Source organism: Rutilus rutilus (genome assembly GCF_951802725.1).
Source record: "Rutilus rutilus genome assembly, chromosome: 23".
NCBI lineage: Eukaryota > Metazoa > Chordata > Actinopteri > Cypriniformes > Leuciscidae > Rutilus > Rutilus rutilus.
The window spans coordinates 26,111,345-26,127,020 of NC_140233.1; the positions used below are offsets into that span (position 1 = coordinate 26,111,345).

General features: G+C 38.3%; 1 protein-coding gene across 1 annotated transcript in view; it reads right to left on the bottom strand.

The window, feature by feature from the left end:
- Positions 1-9,890, bottom strand: part of tdrd12 (tudor domain containing 12) — a 36,841-nt gene extending 26,951 nt beyond the window's left edge. The window contains exons 1-11 of the mRNA XM_084397681.1: positions 9,833-9,890; positions 7,704-7,750; positions 6,598-6,762; positions 4,141-4,277; positions 2,950-3,069; positions 2,815-2,870; positions 1,911-1,996; positions 1,591-1,831; positions 1,057-1,134; positions 662-762; positions 438-523 (exon numbers count right to left, since the gene is read on the bottom strand). Of these exons, the coding sequence (XP_084253807.1) occupies positions 438-523; positions 662-762; positions 1,057-1,134; positions 1,591-1,831; positions 1,911-1,996; positions 2,815-2,870; positions 2,950-3,069; positions 4,141-4,277; positions 6,598-6,762; positions 7,704-7,727 (1,094 nt within the window). The 5' untranslated portion in view covers positions 7,728-7,750; positions 9,833-9,890. The remainder of the gene's footprint in view (positions 1-437; positions 524-661; positions 763-1,056; positions 1,135-1,590; positions 1,832-1,910; positions 1,997-2,814; positions 2,871-2,949; positions 3,070-4,140; positions 4,278-6,597; positions 6,763-7,703; positions 7,751-9,832) is intronic.
- Positions 9,891-15,676: the final 5,786 nt, after the last annotated feature.

The following is a 15,676-nucleotide window of genomic DNA, read 5'->3' on the forward strand; positions in this document are numbered from 1 at the left end:
TTTAGTGATGATGCGACACTGCCTCGATTGTGCAAGTGACAATTGTTTGTGAAATTACATCTCACAGAAAGTTTTCAAATTACTTTGGTGTGAGTTATTAAATAAGGAACGTCACCTTCAGCATTATTACAGTCATTATCAGTATTAGTTTTTATGCATCGTCAGCATGAGATCGGCCTTTATAGAGACCGCCGGTCAACCTTCCTAAAGTGATTATTGGCCGATAGCGATCGGTAGTTGATAGTGGTAGTAGATCAATCAGAGCACCCCTAATTTGTTGTCTTGTTAACTAAATTACTTTGTATTATCACCTTCATAAAGTCAGATCTATTTAGAGGCAAGTCGGGTGTCAATCTAAACTCAAACATACAATCCAGAACTCAATTATACGAGTTATGAGCTCTTCAGGAGCAACCAGACTCAGACGACAGTCTTACTGGGCCTTGTTCATGACGGTCTGCGCACAGGTTTCATCCGTGATGATGTCCGTGGCCTCGACTCTGATCCGCCATCCTCTGCCGATCTGCATCAAACCACAGAAGTCACAGTTAAACTGGGATCCAGGCATTCACTGGAGCCACTATAAAGCCCAACCCTGTGCCCGTCTGTCGAGCTCGATCGCTCTCGTGTGTTAGTCACAGCGTTATAAAGGGACACTTACAGTATTGGTCCCGGCGTTGCGGGTCAGGTTATGGACTCGAGGTTTAACAGGAGAAGGCGTGTGTTCTTCCTCTGACACCTGTGGTTTCTGCTGCTCGCTTTCTAAAGGAGAAACATTCATTTATGAATATGAAATGTATAATCTATTGAAACTGTAAGTTTATCTGCTTCAAGAACAGTGCCGTTATTTCCTCGCTAGTGAGAAATTCATGGAGCTTTTAAGTTGTTAAACTGTTTTATTGATAAGATCGTCAGAGCAGCGCTGACAACACGTTTCTGTGCGAGTGTGTGTTTGAGCGGCAGAAAGAGAGTAGGTGCTTTTCCATAATAAATACATAATAAAATGAAAATTTGTGGCCAAAAAAAACTATAGAGAAAAAAAAAAACTATATTTACTAGATTGATTTTCTTGGTCAATGTCGTTGTGGGTTTTGGATCTTTTGCTGTTGTCGTCTGCAAGGACCTCTGAAATGACTGAAAAACCAATCAGATTCAAGCATTCAATAGCCCCGTAGGATAAATATATATCATACACTTTTATTCAGCAAGGATGCATTAAATTGATCAATAGCGAGTAAAAACATTTATGTTACAAAAGATTTATATTTCGAATCGATGCTGTTTTTTTTATTAACTTTTTATTTAAGGATCCTGAACAAAAATTATATGAAAATATGAAGCAGCACTGAAAATAATCATAAATGTTTCTTGTCCATCAAATCATCATATGATAATGATTTCTGAAGGATCATGTGACACTGAAGACTGGAGTAATGATGCTGTAAATTCTGCTTTGATCACAGGACTAAATTACACTTTACTGTATATTCACATAGAAAAGCGTCTGATAATATTTCACTGTTTTTACAGTATTTTTGATCAAATAAATGCAGCCTTGGTGAGCGGAAGAGGCTCCTTCAGAAACTTGACCTGTCTGTGGTGTCTCATCTGTCCGCTCGGTTCTGTGGGGATTCTGGGGAATATCGGGTGCGGGCGAAGCTTTGACCGGACAGCAGCCCTTCATCTCCAAGAGCTTTTGAGGACTGGAGTAGATGTCCCACGCCAGGCTGACAGGAACTCGATCTCCGTTCCGGTTCCCGTCCGGCACACTGGACTTCTCACTCACGAAACAGGCAAACTTCTTGGCCACGAGCTCATGGTTCACACAGATCTGTTCGATGACAGTGGACTGGCACTCAGCAGCTGTCTGAAATCCTGCTCAGTATGTCACATAAATAAACATGCTTTACCTTTGTGTCATTGATAGTCAAGTAGAGTTCAACGGCAGAGCAGCCGGCATGCGTTTCACACAGAACGGCTTCCACCAGAGTCGACACTAGAAACACACAGAGCGTCTAAGAACCACACAATAGAGGGAATGCATCGAGGTCAGTTTCCCGCAGGAACCCTGAGTGGCAGAAGAGCTGCTGTGTGACTGGAATAACAGGAGAAACTGAGAAAACACCAGTAAAACAAACCATTATCAGTTTAAACTAAAGGTTGGACTCGATATAGTGTTCCTTACAACTTCCCACAGATCCAGAGATCATGGATATAGACATGCAGCAGGAATCGTGTTTCTGACATTTATATGAGCCTGATTTCCACGCCGGGGAAATACATAATGCAAATTTGCCTGAGAACGCTTTATATAAATCCATGTGATCACTCATATCAGTGTTATATACATCATCATATCGTCCAGCCCTAAAACTTGTGTAGTTTTTTGTCAGTGTTTATTTAAAAACATCCAATTATGCAGAATATACGATGGTAAATATTTAATTTAGTTGTCAATAGAATATATAGGGTATGATTTTACCCCTAAATTCAGCATATTGACACAAAATGACTGCAAATCCAGCTTTCTCTGCCTGGATCCAGTTGTTTCTGTGAATCTCATCGATCCATTTGCTTCTCTGTTCTGCGGCTTTCGGCAGTCTGTTAAAATATACCTTCAAATCTAGTTATACAGTCAATCTCAAAGCTCTTTCCCGTTTTAGATGTGTTTTGTGTGTTTTTTGCAGCATTCACACTGAAAACCAATGCTGCCACTCAGTGTGTGTTGACTCCGGTCAACGGTGACGTCACACGCATAACCTCTATACACACAGCAAACAGAGGAACCACTGAATAACCACAGCACACTCTTACCTTGTAATAGATTGTGCAAGTATTTGGTGGCCGAGCTGTCCCACGTTGAGGAGGGCCTGAGATCAGACAGATGAACACAGAGCATCAGAACACATGCGAGAGCAGCGCAGAGACTTCTTCAAGAGAGGGACTTACACGAGCTCGGCCGGGTCTCCGGAGATCGGCACCTGAAGGGTCATGGGGCAAATCCCAGCCAGTCTGAAGCGGCGGACCCTGAAGGGGAGCTGCAGGAACTTCTCCAGAGGCGTTCTTACACTGAGAGCAAGTTCATCAGGGATATATCAACAGTGCAGATATACACCAGTCCTGGGTGAAGCTCTACAGTGTTTTATCAACAGTTATGAGACACATCACATCCTCACACTGAGTGGAAGCAAAGAAGACAGCTCAAATAAAGTGTAACTGAAAATACTTTGGATTATAAAGATGTCTAAAACACACTGGGACTCTGTATTTTGAAATGTCCATGCTTTACTTTTTCCGACTGCTCATTCAAAAGGATGAAGAGATAATTATATGCACTAGTTTCTTATAACTGTTATAATACATTACAATATAAACATCAGGAAAACACTGTCACAATTCATCAAAAGTAGTTCATCGGCTATCGTTTCACACAAATGCATGGCATTCGCTGACTGAACTGCTCTGAAACCAGCGTTTTGACTTTGAAACAGCAGCACTTGCATTCATATAAATAATAGACTTTTAAAATGATATAAATCACATTAGGCCATTTTTTCCTGTCCCCAAATTAAGCCCTCTTAAAATGATAGTTAAGACTTCTGTTATACTGTTAGATATTTATGACCTTAAAGGGATAGTTCACCCAAAAATGTAAATTCTCGCATAATTTACTCACCCTCATGCCATCGCTTTCTTTCTTCAGAAAAACACAAACGAAGATTCTTAGGAAAATAATGAATAATAAACCAAACGCAGCGATGGCAATCCACACGACCCCAGTGGACGAATCGAAGTTTTCTGAAGCCAAACGATAGGTGTGTGTAAAAACAAACTGCAATAATTTAATTTTAAACTCTTAACCATAAAGCATTGCTTCCAGGCAACTGTCTTAATACACATACACTAGTTTAGCTTGACATAAACGTTAGGGCGTTTTAAAGTTTGAGTGGCGCTCGTATGAGATTAGATCGAAAACAATGATTTATTCTTTAAAAAGTAAAATATATTAGTATTTTTCTGACAAACACAGATTATTTCACTCCAGAAGACATTGATGGCATGAGGGCGAGTAAATGCTGAGAGAATCTATCCCTTTACACTTGATAAAACCAATTCAAGACATTTGAAAAGGCTTCATACTCATCCGCTCTGACGATGATGTGATCTCCGTGGTCTACCAACAAACACCAGGCCTGAGAGTCCAGCGTCCCCTCGATGATGGACTCGACCACGGCACGACACCAGCTCTTCAGAGCCAGACTGAACACCACACACACCTGAGACGGGGGTTGGGGGGGACAAGAGCTGAGTCCGAAATTCTCGCACGTTAAAAAATAAATACGAGCTCTATGAAGGTGATATGATGCCATAAAGAATCGCATGCGCAGGGTAAAGGTCCTTGCACACAAAGTCCGAGATTTTCGAATGCGTTTTTTCGTATTCGTGATTCGGTGGCTCTGAATTGTCAAAACTCCTCTCTAAAGGCTTGCTACGGATCAGGGCTGGACTGGGACAAAAAATCAGCCCGGGCATTTTGGCCCAGACCGGCCCACTATATGATCATAAACACCACCCATCTTTGCACGCCCTTAATTATATGCATACCAACTCCTATTCATTAAAACCACTAATGCCATGTAATGAGTGAGTATAGGAACGAGTGAGAGTTTACAGATAAAATAAGTACAAATTTGACATTTATTAATACAGTCGAACTATACTCCACAGTGGTGAATCCTAAAACAAGCTATAAGCGGCTCTGGCATAGCAATACAAGTGTTTCTTACAGGATTTTTTGTTAAAACTGTGGTGGGTGGACCTTGGTTCTTCTAGGGGGGTTCGGGGACATGCCCCCCCGTGAGAAAATTTTGTGCATTTTAATGTTAAATTCATCAATCTGGTGCACTTTGAGAGTTCAAAATTAAAAGCTCCAACCCATATTCAGTGTCCAAATTAAACAAAGAAAAATCCAAACCTCTTTTAGTTACAGTGTCTATTTACATTACACCTACTATATAATAGTTATAATATTAATCCAATGACAGTAATAGCCATAGTTTGTAAAACAAATGCACTAAAAATTAAAGGACACTTTCATAATTAGTTTTGTAACAATTTCTATACTTGAAAGAGATAAGCACATGATCTTTTATTTTGACGCAAACTGCATCACGCTTTTATTTTGGCGGAAAACATGGTTTACAAACGCCTGTCATTAAATTTCTAGTGAATTGCGGTAATCGTCAACTATGCAGATGTGGAAATAATCTGTAACTGGGTTATGGGTTCCTACACTCCATCATGACATAGCCTAAGTGTTTTGAAAGTAGTTCTGCTGACCGCAGGCTCTACACTCTCTCATCTCTCTCCTGATCCTCCGTCCTCACTATCATCATCTGCCACAGGAGCTGACGAAGGTCAGAAAACATATATTTTGACACATAAAGCGTCTGCTTTAAGGGCCTGGTTCTATTTTTTCACGCTATTTATCTGCACATTCCTTGCGTTTCTTCTCCATCTCGCAGACTATTCTGGCAGATATTACACACTGACACTGCTGCACGCTCGCTCACTCGTTTAAAGTTGTGATTGGGCCAGCCCAGTGTCAAGAAAAGAACCAATGGGCCGCTGATCTACGTGTTTCATGGGCTGGTCTGTCAGAAAAAAAACTAACACTGACTTTTTTTGACCAATGCATTACACCGGCACAAACCCAAAACGCAAGCAAAACAAAACAAAACGAATGGCCCGCCGATGTACACATTTTATGGGCCGTTAAAAAAAAAAAAAAAAAAATTATGAGATGTAGGCCTATCGGCCCAAAAAGCACGTCGGCCCACCGGGCATTTGCCCGGTATGCCCAATGGCCAGTCCAGCCGTGCTACGGATGCGGGAAATGCAAAAAAATATAAATAAATAAAAACCCAATCTGATTTTTTTAGGACTGATGAAAGTTTCGAAGGCAGTGTGTAAACGTGATTGACACAACATATTTATTTTTTAACGTGCGAAACCTTTCGGACTCAATGACCTTACGCTAAAGCATCAAACACTCTCAAAACACGTCTCTTCTAAATGGAAAAGAAAATGAACTATTTAGCTGATTTTTTTTCTTAAAGGTTTTACATGTTTTTCTTCACTACTACATTTTAAATAGTGTGACAAATTCATTTTTAAAAGAACAAACATAAAAATGTACAAATATTTCATGTATTCTCTCACTTAAAATGAAGTAAAAGTTGCATTAGGAATTATAAAAGAATTAGCAACACTTTTGACACCACAAGTCCAAAGACCTACTTGACTTTTGTATGTTTCTCATGAACTTAAATCTTAAAACATTTGCATATGTAGGTAATAAGTTTTTGTTTTTTTAAGAGGAAAATCAGCAGCTCAAATAGAAGATTTGTTTAATGTTTTTTCACTACAACTCTCACACTTTCTTCTGTTATCCCCTAGTTCTGATTACATGATATTTAGCATTCTGAAACCATAATAAAGACTGAGTCTTTAGACATTTTACACTGCAGGACAAGTCAAACTCCCAAATATGACTCATAGGAGGTTATTATTATTCATATTCCTGATCTGACATACCAGCCCCTCCTTCAGTTCATCAGGCTTCAGTTTCTGGAGGTCCATGTTGACCTCGTGGTAGAAGAGGTTCATCTTCACCCTCAGGTGCTCGTACTCCTCAGGACTGTCCGGCGGAACGCCCGCTCCTCTCAGGACTCGAGCCCACAGGCATCCTGGGTCCTCAACCTGACCACACACACACACCTCTCATTTACTCCCTGATAAACTCATCAAGATGCACTTATATGCACCCCAAACATCTGCTTACTATTGATATTAGTGATCACTCAATCAGACGGAAACACATTAACTGATCAGCGCATACGCTGAAGTTCAGTTCACAACACATGCGATTCATACGTAATCAAATATGTGAATCGGATTGCAATGTTTAGGGTTGATCTAACTTACAGAATCTGAATTTAGATTGGACTCATTACTGGATTGATAAATATTAGTGCATGTGAACATACCTAATGTCAGAAAGTGTGACATTAGTTTCCATTACAGACAATCCATTTGTTTATTGCGATGACTTTAATGAGTAAAGAGTCGAGGTCAACATGTGTTTTTGTGATGCAAAGGGACAATCCTTCCAAAAATATAAAGACTACGTATAAAGATCGATTAAGAGTGATAAAAAATACAGTGCCTAAAAAACGTAATTATTATAAATAAGCCAATATAAATAAGCAATATTGACAGTTTATTTTTATAATTTTTTTCTACCTATAAAAACTGTAAAACATAACTTGACCTAATTGGAAAAAAACAGTGCAAATACTTCATAGAAATAAAGCTATTGTCAACACTGTTTTTGAAGGCGTCACCAAGTCCTTTTTAGAAAAATTAACAATGTTACATATTTCACATCCCCATCAAGAGAGTCACTATCAGGGTTATTATTAACTAAAACTAAACCCATTAAAAAAATAAACTTTACAACCAAAAAAATATTTCGGCTAGTTGTCCAACTTTTCTTTATTTAAACATGTACTAAAATAAATCTCTCAAATTAAAATGAATCAAAAATATATAAAATTTACAAAAATTCAAAACTACACTAGCATGTCAATGATGGTAAATGTGTGCATGATAGAAACACCGGCTGTCGTGTAGAGCTCTACCTTGATTATCTGTATTTCTAACATTTCTCCGATTTCCACTGCAAAATCTGCAAAAGATAAAGAGAATAAGACAAAAGTTTATTGTAAATCCTTCACAGGACATCAGTGTAAAGCACAGCTGGTGATCAGTGCAGTGAGACAGCAGGTACAGCGAGGGCTGTGCGATACTGGCAAAACATTATATCTGGATATTTTCTGGGATTTTCTCGATAACGATTATTAGATGATATTTTGCTGAGTGTGTGTTATTGTGTTGGTACTTTGGCGGGTTTAGGACTGTCGTGGACAGCCGACTGTCATGGAGGCCCGCTATGTTGGATCCATGCATTCAGTCTTAACCCTCTGGGGTCGACAAACGCGTCCACGCGTTTTGCTGGATTTTCTTCACATTGTAGCACTATAAACTTAAATTACTCCGTCATTTATGGTCATACAGAAAAAGAAATATAAAAAAAGAATCTGTGATATTTCAACTTTTGTATGTGTCCACTTACAATCAAATCAAAACATTGTGCTTTTGTAAAATAAAGAACATAAACAGGGTGTGCTTTCTGCCTCCCTGTCGCGGTGAACTTTTTTTTCTTGAGCACGTCTATAAACTGAAACAAAACTCAGCGAATACTTGTCACACATTTATGAGCCATATACCTTTATTATCATTTAAGTGTGTACTTTTAAATGATCGGATTCAAACTAAAAACAAATATTCTCTGTTTAAGTAATTTGTATAAAACCAACAAGATGTCCAGCTTTCTCAAACGCTTGCTCATTATTTTTAATTTGACCACGCCCACACCCGCAAAAGAGATTCACATGAAAATCGTCCACGCCTCACACGAACGCATTCGTTACCTCAAAAACAAAGCACCAAACTTCACAAGTCTCTGCTTTTCGTTGAGTTTGGAAGACACGCTGTGAGCTTACATTGGATTTACATCAGAAGAAGAACGCGATTTGAAGACAAGAAAGATGTAAGGTAAGAAATTCTTAATTATTAGTTCATGTTATTGTTGCATAAACTTCACATTGCAGTTGAACCGTTACTGTGTTTGAGGATATCTGCTCAAACGTAGATATGTATAATATGGTAACCATAATGTATCATATTTTGGAGCGAGTTCTGCGTTTGAATGTATCATATTTTGGATCGAGTTCTGCGTTTGAATGTATCATATTTTGGAGCGAGCTCTGCGTTTGAATGTATCATATTTTGGAGCGAGTTCTGCGGTTTAATGTTTAATTTTTTTTTTTTTTACAGGGCCCAGATGCCACTGAGTCCTGCTGACTTCAACATTCACAAGAGTCTCTGTACATGAACATGGTAAAGTGAAAATCAAACACCTTGGGAATGAAAGGTATGTACAATGTTTTTAGGAATGGCAGAAAGGTCTCTGTCTTTGGATAATTGTTTTCAATAATGTGCTTTTTTGTCATTTGTTGTGTATCTTTGGATTATGTTGTGTTGTAAATAAATCCAAACAATCTAAAAGCCATTCTTTTTTTTAATCTCCTCATTTTTTGTGCAAGGTTGCTCAGAATGATAGGGCCTGATAGCTCCTAATAGGGCCATTAGGGGAGGGCCTTTGTCTTTCTCAGGTGTGAAAAACATACATATTAATGACGTGATCACACCTCCTGCATAAAGCTTTCTCACACAAAACACGTCTTACAATTTTTAAATCAATATATTGTCTTATCTGAATGAGCAGTCAGGGTGATTTTCACATAGTTTTGGAGCAAATATTCTAGGCTACGTCATACAATTTTCAAAAGTCTTGTGAAGAAATAATCAGTATGGGTTTCATGGCCTTATTTCAGTGACAATTGTTTTTTGTATTTTCACAAACCACGCATATGTCATTATCTCAAAACTACAAACTTTTACATACATGCTGCTGATTTATTATTGTAGCAGAGTTTGTGCTGAATACAGTATAATCAGACTTTAGCCATTAAAATGTCACAAGTAACAGAAAAAAGCACAAATGTCAGAGCATGTCAGAACACCTCCAGGGCCAGAAAACACCTCAGACCCCAGAGGGTTAAAGTGACAGCAGCCTAATGTTCCTGCTGCCGTCTGTGTCATTAATGTCATTCAAACAACAGAAGACAAAGAGAAAAACACTCACCGCTCTTTAGTAGGTTTATTAGATGACTCTCTATAGTGCCTCATGCACACTCAGGCCGTTCCAAACCCGTAAGACCTTCGTTCATCTTCGGAACAAAAAACAAAGAGAGAGAGAGAGAGAGAGAGAGAGAGAGAGAGAGAGAGAGAGAGAGAGAGAGAGAGAGAGAGAGAGAAAAAACCCCGGTGACGCATACTCTCACCGTCTTCAAACTAAGCGCGGTTTTGCTCTCTCTCCCAATTAACAGTTTTAACTTTGCCTTATCTTCTCTGAAAAGCGTTCTGCGCATTCAGCTGACATAAATATATACAGTCAAAAAAATATTGCTCATGGTTAGTTCATGTTGGTTAGCCTAATACATTAAATAATGTTATCAAATCAAACCATATCGTAAAGTGTTACAAACAAATCATTTACTAAGAACAGCTCTTAAAATGAGTAAGTGTGCTTACCCCATTTTTTTTGTAAGAGTGGTTAGCAAGATTTAACCTTAATAAACTACAGTATTTTCAGGTTATTTATATGACAATGTGTAGAAAATTACCAAAAAATAATTTAGTTTAGACTGGATTGAGGTGAAACCAGAAAATAAGTTGATGCATTTGTTTTCAATTGTGTAATGGTAGAAAAATTGACTTAATTAAAATAAACTTTTTAATGCTACTTTTTTATTCTACTTTATGATATTGATATGATTATACCAAAACAATTATCAGTTCTAACAAAGAGGGATTTTATATTAAAAAAGCTATGAAATCCAGTGGTAAAATATACAGCTTTCTTGTAGCAGTGGAGCGTTGGCGCTTGCAATGGCAAGGTCATGTGGGTTTGATTCCCAGGGAATGCAAGAACTGATAAGAATGTAAAAAAAAAAAAAAGTACCTTAAAATGCAATGTAAGTTGCTTTAGATAAAAGTGTCTGCCAAATGCATTTATGTAAAATCACAACTTTTTTTTTTAAAAGAGGGCAATAAATGAGTGTTTGTCAGCCCCACCAAAGACCAGTTCTGACCCAGGAAAACCCCTGGATTACCACTTTCAAGGCCCAGAAAGGTAGTAAAGACAGTGTTAAAATAGTCCATGTGACTCCAGTGTTTCAACCTTAATGTTAAGAAGCATTTGGTTCGGTTTGTTTAAGCTTATGTGAACATGGCAATCGAGCTCTGTACATTTTAATTCTGTACATTAGATATCACAGTTGAGCACCTCTTCTTGGCAATCTGAATCATCTTGATGGATGACGCAGAGGAAATACTGACCAATAAGAAGACAGCTGTACTCGCACGTGAACGCATTTTGGTACGCTTTAAAAGGTTGCCTTGAGAAAGCGAACCGAACCAAGAAGAAAATGCAACATTGTCCCGTTTCAAAACAAAAACAATTTATATGTGAGAACGCCCTAAGTCAGCACACAGGCTCATTATTGGCGATCCTGCTCAGCATCACGCATGCGTAGTGGTGATCACGTGACCAGCGTCAGAGACTAACATGTAAATTGTTGAATAAAGTCGATTTTTTTTGGGCACAAAAAGTATTCATGTCGCTTCATAACATTAAAGTTGAACCACTGGAGTCACATGGACTATTTTAACGATGGCTTTGCTACCTTTCTGGGCCTCAAAAGTGGTAGTAACGTTAGGGTCAGAAAGCTCTCGGATTTCATCGAAAAATATGTTCCGAAGATTTGAGGTTTGGATCGACATGGGTGAGTAATTAATGACAGAAATCTCATTTTTGGGCGAAGTAGAAAAAATCTCCACCTGTTCGGTTCGAACAGTGAAAGTGTGGTTCGACCAATCGCAGAACTGTTGTAACAGTTATAATAATTAATACAGTTTTTTAATCTAAAACTGCAGAAGGTCCACACCGATTACAACAGCACGTGCGCTGTAAGTCTGAAAGCTACAATCATAAAATAACTGTCCTCTGACATCGTTATTCTGAAAGTCTGTCGGCCGAGGACAGTTTTCGCGTAAAGTACGTTAACTTAGTTGTTAGATTGCAGCAGGCTTTATAACGACACGCGCATGTTGTCTGTATGGCTGAATGTAGGTTAAATGCGTGAAATATCGTGTTAATAACTGTACTGTGGTGTAAAACACATGCCCTTTTTAAGCATAAAGTAGGAGAGCGACTCTCTTACCTCGCGTGCGCGTCTGCCTGTTGAGAAGTGTTCGCGCTGTTGACGCCGATGACGCGGTCACGTGCAATCAGTGACGCCATCAATCAGCCGAACACAGTATCACGTGCAGCGAATATACATCATATATATCTTCTTTATTTGGCAGTTTAGCTTTAACTAGATTTGCGTTTAAATAAAATACATGTAAAAGTGCTTTGCCCAGTATATTAAAATGAGTATATGTGCTTGTGATTGACGTTCCTGGCCAGTTTAATCTTTCGAAGAAGCAGGTGTGATTTATTACAGATATTATTTTAATTACGCAGAATCATGTCCTTGTTTATTCTGATTGATTGATGTCAAATGTACTCATATAATGATACAAAATATAGATGTGTTTGTATATTAAACATCCAGTGGCTTTTATTGTGGCTTTTAGTCCTAGCTGTGAAGCTAATCTAATGCTAGTGTAAGTTACTCCTGAAGAAAAAAAACTTTTAGCAGATATATGGATTTAAAATACAACCTTTCTCTCAGGAAAACAGACCTGAGTATTGATGACATCTTCTGCTCTCTAGTAAAATGCTTTCATTCTTATAAAAAAAAAAGAAAATAAAATTAAGCAGCTTTTTTGTGCTCCATAGAAGAAAGAAGGGCTTGACTTCTGGGTGAACTATTCTCTCAAAATGTCAGGTGATGAACAAACAATACACTTGATCTTCAAGATGATGATGATTAAAATTTCAAAACATTTCATTGTACCCCTGAGAATTCTTGTGACATTTTCATTAATAAATCAAATGCCTTAACTTAAAACAAGACAAAATCCTCTTACATGCACGATCAGCCCGAGAAATCAGCAATGCCGCTGTTAGCCGGAGGCAGTGTGTGTTTAACATCAAACACTTTCTGATAGGGTTCATACTGGAGCAGTTTTGGGCTTTCTTGTACTGTACTTAAATGCATGTTTTGTGCAGTTCTTATGACATAATCATCATCATCATTCGTATTTGGCAAGCATCATGCAGAATTTGCTTATAGAGGCGACTATATTTTGCTGTATATTAATTACAGTATGAAACTCCACAGTTGCATCCACAGTATAATAGTAAAATTAACAAAGAATCAAATACTCTACAGACACAATGGTGCATTGAGATTCTAGATGCAGAGCATCATGCAGTTTTACAGTCATAATGTTTTTGTGTGCCCATAAATCTTATAAATTCCAGGAAAAATGATTGTGGCATTTTCAGTTTGACATATGCAACATGAAAACATAACAGTTGAGGTATTAGTTGAAACGTCCTTCTCTTTCACTCTGTTAGTACATCAAATCTTCGACAGCACTACTGAAAACATTGATTTAAAGGAACAGTTCACCCAGAAATAAATTATTGTCATTATTCTGGATATGTAAAAGCCATTCTTTTCCAGGCAATTACAGTGAATGGAGACTTGCTTCTAGCAAGAAATTAGCATCTAGCATTGGCTTACATGGCAGCGAGGAAACCAGTCCGCTTATGGACGCAACCCTAATGTTTTATACGCTTATTTATGCAAGTATTTTTTTACATAACACATGCTGAACTGCACCAATGGAATAAAATAATATATTTTCAGTGCTTCATTTTTAGTGTGCATTTTAACATGTGCATATTCAAGCCGTGAATATTTCAACTGGGAATAGTTGCCTCTTAAAGGGGACCTATTATGCAAAAATCACTTTTGCATGGTGTTTGGAAATAAATGTGTGTTGGCAGTGTGTATACACAACCACCCTATTGTGATAAAAATCCACTCACTCCTTTTTTTTTAATCCCCATATATCATCAGCAGTGTCTCCCAACGACCTGTTTCAGCTGTGAGGCTGGTGTGACGTCACTACAGCACAGGCCCCGCCCACGAGTGTTGACAGACACTGCCGTTTTAACATAGACCCGCCCTGATCGAGTTCACAGCGAGTTGTCCATATCCGCCGTCGCTGCACTGACGAGAATGTCTCCCAAGCATTGTCGGTGTTGTGTAGCTGGATGTATTAATCCACATAGCTCTCTCTATTTACTCTCGAAATCTGAGCCGCTAAAGACGAGGTGGATTAATTTTGTTTCCGAAGTAAATGCTCCCTTAACTCTACCGAAATTCGTTTATGTAGTTACGCACTTCTTATACTGTGTTTACTCAGCTCTTGCAGTGATTTTCTGGAGTAAAACTGACTCTTCGTCTTTTGTGTGATGTGCAATAAACTTTATTAAACTCATCAGTATATTTTTGGCCATCATTCGGGCGGGGTCCGCTACAGCAGGTTTGTATTTATAGTGGATACAAGCAATGACAAATACATTTTAACCGTAATTAAACTAAACTATACTATACCTGACTGTTCCATCTCCTTACAGCATATATTCTCTGACTCTGTGGGCATTATTGTCAGACTCGGGTCGAAATAAACACCGTTACTGAGAGTTTCTGTTTCTAAGATTTCAACAAAAGTGGAGAAGGGAGGAGTTACCGAAGCGTTGCTACGCAATGTAGAGTTACCGCTCTCGAAAGGGAACTAAGACGAAACAATACATGCAATATTAACAAAACAAATAAATGTTTAGTTTGACAGTTTTACAAACCATTGTGTTTCCAATCTTTAAAAGAATAATACAGTAATTAAGTCCTAAACATATTTCCAATATGTTTTATTTTGTTGCGCTTTCTGGTGTTTCTAAACACTTAAGAAACATGCATTTCGTTCCCCTGAAAAAATACACACACTATTCCCAGCTCATTGGTTCTCAGTTTGTCGAACGTGTCCGAAAGAAACTGTTCTCGGTTCAGTGTACTTGTGATTCGAAAACTGATCATACCAATTCTGGACTCGAACTGTTGTATCAGTGAGCCAGATCAGTCTCATTAAGAATTCAAGCAAAATTTCACATGCATGAAAACAAATTCACGTGCACAAAAAAACAATTCATGTGCATAAAAAAAAAGAAAAAAAAAAAGAATATATATATATATATATATATATATATATATATTCACAAAGAGCAATTCACATGCGTAAAATCCTCTTTTAGAGAAAAAGTCTAAATCTTTCATTGTAGCGGCCAAAGCCATTTCAAACAAATGGTGTTCATCCATAGACATCTTGCAATGTTTACTAATGATTTCGACGTCGCAGCGCTGTCGTCATCTCGCCTCTGGCCCGCCTATATCAGATAACCCAATGTGATTGGTGCAGCTCAGATAGAGGGGCATATTTAATGAGCATCATTACTCGACGCCAGAGTAACTCGCTGAGCAAATTCAACTTGTGCTCTCGCAAGAACTCTGGATTACCAGGGTAATTCTGTTCAGGGTCACTCGCTCAACCCAGAATGGCCTGCTGGTACCAAAATATGTGGAATAAGGGCTGCCTCCGACTAAAGTTTTTTTCTAGTCGACTAGTAGTTGTTCATTTAAGCCATTAGTGGACAAATCGCCCCTTTATATTAATTTAATTTACGTAAATAGGCTATATAGCCTACAGGATAATGAGCGTTTACGTAATATAGCTGTATGCCTACTCAAGTGCATCACCGCACGCATAAAGCTTGCCACAAAGAACCGGCAAAACTAATGATTATGAATGTTTCAAAAAAGCAAGGAGACATTTAATTGTTTATTAATAAACAGGTGTTTTCTGTGTCGCTGCAAAGATGAAGTTGACGATGCGGACTCTCATAATCAGA